This window comes from Colobus angolensis, unplaced genomic scaffold (genome assembly GCF_000951035.1).
Source record: "Colobus angolensis palliatus isolate OR3802 unplaced genomic scaffold, Cang.pa_1.0 Scaffold28, whole genome shotgun sequence".
Taxonomy (NCBI): Eukaryota; Metazoa; Chordata; class Mammalia; order Primates; family Cercopithecidae; genus Colobus; species Colobus angolensis.
In genome coordinates this window covers 2,931,838-2,937,469 of record NW_012116043.1, presented here as the reverse complement: position 1 = coordinate 2,937,469, position 5,632 = coordinate 2,931,838, and the positions used below count along the sequence as shown (strand labels likewise).

At 51.2% G+C, this 5,632-nt stretch overlaps 1 protein-coding gene across 1 annotated transcript in view; it reads right to left on the bottom strand.

Moving 5' to 3' along the window:
* DHX37 (DEAH (Asp-Glu-Ala-His) box polypeptide 37) overlaps positions 1–5,632 on the bottom strand; it is a 51,318-nt gene that overhangs the window by 39,715 nt on the left and 5,971 nt on the right. The window contains exons 3-4 of the mRNA XM_011948575.1: positions 2,743–2,855; positions 403–745 (exon numbers count right to left, since the gene is read on the bottom strand). Coding sequence (XP_011803965.1) covers positions 403–745; positions 2,743–2,855 — 456 coding nt within the window. The remainder of the gene's footprint in view (positions 1–402; positions 746–2,742; positions 2,856–5,632) is intronic.

Below are 5,632 nucleotides of genomic sequence, written 5' to 3'. Positions count from 1 at the left end.
AAAAAAAAGAAAGAAAAGATTAAAAGCTACTCAATTCATGACCCAAAGATGGCTATGATGTCATCTGCAAACACTGCTCTAGAGAAACTTCTGCACATGTGCTCATAGGAGAGGGACAAGAACGTTTAAAACAGTGGTGAAGGTCAGGCTTGGTGCTCATGCCTGTAATCCCAGCCCTTTAAGAGGCCAAAGTGGGCAGACTGCCTGAGCATGGGAGTTCAAGACCAGCCTGTGCAACATGGCAAAACCCTGTCTCTACAAAAAAATACAAAGTTAGCCAAGCATAGTAGCGCGTGCCCATAGTCCCAGGCTCCTTGGGAGGGTGAGGCAGGAGGATCACTTGAGCCTCGGAGGCGGAGGTTGCAGTCAGCTGAGATCAAACCTCTGCACAGGGTAGCAAACCTGCATTTCCGGGGAGCGGTTCACAGGGATGAAGACAGCAGGCTTGGCCAGGGCCCTGGGTGGGGGTGCTGCAGCTGGAGGAGGAGGAACAGGCATCCCAGCCGGCGCGGGCTGACTGCTGGGTGCTGGAGTTGGCGGCAGGGGTGCCACGGTGGTCCCCGCACCAGCATCAGCCAGTTCAGCAGCCGGATCCTCGTCCAGCTCTGACTCCCCCTCCAGCTCCGACTCCTCCGACTCCGACTCCGACTCCTCCTCAGCTGAGGGCTGGCGGCGACGCTTCCGGTGGGCACCACTGAGGCTGCTGACCTTCTCCTGGCCCGGGGCCACCACCTCATCAGGCTTCCTGTTGAGACAGCAGAGACTTCAGGCACAGAGGCCCCACCTCAATCCCGAGAGGTCAGGACTCCAGGGCCACACACCTCTCTGCCTCAGGGCCTTTGCACCTGCTGTTCCACTCCCTGAAATGCCCTTCCCACAGATAGCTCCTCTCACTCCACTTAAGCCTCTGCTTAAGCGCCAGCTGTCAGGGAGACTCCCTGACCACACACAGACCCCACACCTCTCCCTTCTCCCTCCACCTCGCTCTTCCCTGCTTCATTTTCTGTTCAGTGCTTCCCAGCATGGGACACAGATACACTCACCTGATGACTTCCCACGATTACACCTCCCCCCACGACACTAGGAAGCTCCTTAAGAGAAAGGACTTCATTTCTGTGCACTGCTCTACCCCCAGGGCCTAGCAGAGAGCCTGGGACAGTCTGCACTCGATAAACAGTCACTAACTGAACAGTGCTCACAGGCACAGGCCAGGCCTCATGTAAATGAGCAGCACAGGCTGAGTGAGACCGCAGAGCCTGGTGGGACTGGGTGGGAGGGGCACACGGGCCATTTAAGGGTCAGCAGCTTGGTGGGAACACTGCTGGTGTGGCCGGATAGTCCAAGTAGTCAAGACTAGGTGGGAGCATTAATTCGCCTTGTCACCCAGGACAGAGTGCAGTGGTGCAATCACGGCTCGCCGTAGCTTCAACCTCCCAGGCTCAGGTGATCCTCCCACCTCAGCTGCCAGAGTAGCTGGGACCACAGGCATGAGCCACCATGACCAGCTAATTTTTGTATTTTTAGTGGTGATGGGGTTTCACCATGTTGGCCATGCTGGTCTCAAACTCCTGACCTCAGGTGATCCGCCTGCCTTGGCCTCCCAAAGTGCTAGGATTACAGGTGTGAGCCACGGTGCCCTTCCGGCATGGTTGTTCTAAGCCATAGTTGTTTGCAGTAATTTGTTATGGCAGCACCGGGAAGCTAACATATTGGCCAACAGCACTCATGCCTTAAAACACGACACAAACTGGCCAGCACGGGTGGCTCACGCCTGTAATCCCAGCACTTCAGGAGGCCAAGGCGGGCAGATCACCTGAGGTTGGGAATTTGAGACCAGCCTGGCCAACATGGAGAAACCCCATCTCTACTAAAAATACAAAATTAGTTGGCCAGGTGCGGTGGCTCAAGCCTGTAATCCCAGCACTTTGGGAGGCCGAGACGGGTGGATCACAAGGTCAGGAGATCGAGACCATCCTGGCTAACACAGTGAAACCCCGTCTCTACTAAAAAATACAAAAAACTAGCCGGGCGACGTGGCGGGCGCCTGTAGTCCCAGCTACTCGGGAGGCTGAGGCAGGAGAATGGCATAAACCCAGGAGGCAGAGCTTGCAGAGAGCTGAGATCCGGCCACTGCACTCCAGCCTGGGCGGCAGAGCGAGACTCCATCTCAAAAAAAAAAAAAAAAAAAAATACAAAATTAGCTGGGTATGGTGGCACATGCCTGTAATCCCAGCTATTCGGGAGGCTGAGGCAGGAGAATGACTTGAACCTGGGAGGTAGAGTTTGCGGTGAGCTGAGATCACGCCATTGCACTCCAGCCTGGGCAACAAGAGCAAAACTCTGTCTCAAAAAAAAAAGAAACAAAGAAAAAAACCACACAACACAGACCGAACAAAACCCACTGATGGGCCAAATCCAGCCCTTGACCACCTAATGGCAATTTCTGGCCTAATCAGCTGTACAAAACCTGGAGGAGCTGTAACATGGGACTCTATATCGCAGGAAAACCCCGACATCACTGGAGCAAGAAACTTTGCTGTCCTGTGTGTCGCAGAAGGTTCAGCAGCATCTATGGCCTTTACCCACTAGAGGCATTTAGGATGACAATCAATTATCAGCCACTCAGGCCACCACAAAGGTATTTTCTCAAATGCGCCACCCCCAGAGGACCCCATCACCTGTGTACCCTCCCTAGGGGGCCCTGGAGGGAGGGCAGGGTTAGGAAAGGACTGGCCAACTCACTGTTTGGTGTGGTACATGCGGTCCCCAGTGCCCAGCTTGGAGGTGGTATAAAAGAGTCTCATCTCGGCTTCGGAAGCCTGGACTTCACTCAGCTTCTGTAGCATCTCTGCTCGCTGGGAAAGGAAACGAGTATGTTATGTATTTGCCATCATGACCCTCTCCTAAGAAGGGAAGTGAGACTCTAATAAAATTTCAGCATCATTAACAACTTGGAGTCTTCAAAATCAGAGGTCAAATTGTAATTCTACTGCTGCATGGTGTTCTTCCATCAACAGACACAGCAAGCTTGGCATGGCTTTTTTAACCCCTTTTACAGAATCTGGGGTTGTATAAATGAGGTTCTTTGCAGCATGGTATCACAGTAGAAGATTATGGCCCACCAGATGCCCATCAACAGGAGATGAATAAAGCACAGCTCAGTCAGGTACAGCAATGCTCCCTAGCAGCTCTGAGGAAGGAGGTGGCTTTGTGTGTCTGATGTGAACTGGTCCCCGAGCTACCCTGAGCAATGCTGTGTGCAGGGGATGTACCCAGTTGGCTTCTTTCAGTTGGGTGAGGGTTCCATGAGTTTTTCCTTTATTGTTCTTGTAATTGTACATATAGGTTTTATACACACTTCTATGTGTGTATTACACACACACACCACACACATACACACAGAGCAAGGTATAGCACAGTGGGAAAGCATCCTAAATAGGATTTAAAAAGGACATGCTAACCAGGCGCAGTGGCTCATGCCTGCCATCTCAGCACTTTAGGAGGCCGAGGCAGGCAGATCACCTGAGGTCAGGAGTTCAAGACCAACCTGACCAACATGGTGAAACCATGTCTCTACTAAAAATACAAAAATTAGCCGGGCGTGATGGTGCATGCTTGTGGTACCGGGTACCCGGGAGGCTGAGGCAGGACAATCGCTTGAACCTGGGAGGCAGAGGTTGCAGTGAGCTAAGATCATACCACTGCACTCTAGCCTGGGCGACAGAGCAAGACCTTGTCTCCAAAAAAAAGAAAGAACACACTCACAGGTGAGTGAGTCTTCCCCCTACTAAGGCTCCGGGGACTGCCCATCCACGGCTGCCGGAGAGAGATCTTCAAGCCTCCTGACACAAAGACACAGCCCTTGCGTGCAGTGGCCTCACCAAAAGTCAAACTTGACTCTCATAAGCCTCCAGGTCAGGGTTCCTCAATCTCAGCACTATTGACAGTTAGGCCAAATAAGTTTTTGTTTTTCTGTGCATTGTAGGCTGTTAACAGCATCCCATGGCTCCACCCGCCAGATGCCAGCAGCACTCCCAAGTTGTCACAGCCCAAAATGTGTCAAGACCATGCTGTATGTCCCCGGGGCTGGTGAGGGGCGCTAAACTGTCCCAGATGACAGTCACTGCTACAGATCCAAATACTAATGTACAAAAAACTCAGACGGCAGAGGAGCATGTTTAAAATAAAATTTTAAGGCTGGGTGCAGTGGCTCAGGCCTATAATTCCAGCACTCTGGGAGGCTGAGGCAGGTGGATCACTTGAGGTTGGGAGTTCAAGACCAGCCTGACCAATACGGAGAAACCCCGTCTCTACTAAAAATACAAAATTAGCAGGGTATGGTGGCGCATGTCTGTAATCCCAGCTACTCGGGAGGCTGAGGCAGGATAATTGCTTGAACCCGGGAGGCGGAGGTCGTGGTGAGCCGAGATCGCGCCATTGCACTCCAGCCTGGGCAACAAGAGTGAAACTCTGTCTCAAAAAATAATAATAAAATAAAACAAAATTTTTAAAATCCAGAAGGTAGGAAATTCTGTAAGACAAACAACAAATAAACTACAATGGGAAAAAAAAACAAGAGATGGGTGAGGAGTATCCATGAAACAGGAAATTTAACCATTTGCTAGATGTTTGATATTGAAACAAGATTAGGTTGGCCGGGCACGGTGGCTCACGCCTGTAATTCCAGCACTTTGGGAGGCCAAAGAGGGTGGATCACGAGGTCAGGAGATCGAGACCATCCTGGCTAACACGGTGAAACCACGTCTCTACTAAAAATACAAAAAATTAGCTGGACGTGGTGGCAGGCGCCTGTAGTCCCAGCTACTTGGGAGGCTGAGGCAGGAGAATGGCATGAACCTGGGAGGCAGAGCTGGCAGTGAGCCGAGATTGTGCCGCTATACTCCAGCCTGGATGACAGAGAGTAAGACTCCGTCTCAAAAAAAAAAAAAAAAAGATTAGAAGTGCTAATGGTATTCTGGTCATTTTTAAAAGTCTCTACTTATAGAGATACAAATTGAAATATTTATGGATAAAATGCTATGTATAGTGGGTTAAATGGCGGCCTCCCTCAAAGATGCGTTCGTATCCTGGAACTTGCGAACATGACCCTATTTGGAAAAAAGGTTTTGTAGATGTAATTACGTAACTACGTGAAGGATCTCAGGACAAGATGATCCTGAGTATGTGAGTGCGACCTAAATCCAATGAGAAGCACCCTTCGAAGAGACACACGGAGGAAAGGCTGAGGGAAGACGGAGGCAGAGATTGGAGTGACGCAGCCACAAGCCAAGGGAATGCCTGGAGCTGCCAGGAGCGGGAAGAGGCCAGGAACTACCCACCCCTGAGCCCAGTGAGGAGTACAGCCCTGCCGATGCCTTAATCTTGGACTTCTGGCCTCCTGAGCCGGGAAGGAACAAATTTATACTGTCCTAAGCCCCTCAGTTTGTGGTCATTTGTATGACATCCCCAGGAAACTAGCACAGATTCATTGTACATGGGATTTGCTTCAAAATGACCCAGGGGCCGGGCGCGGTGGCTCAAGCCTGTAATCCCAGCACTTTGGGAGGCTGAGACAGGCGGATCACGAGGTCAGGAGATCGAGACTCCGCCTCAAAAAAAAAAAAAAAAGAAA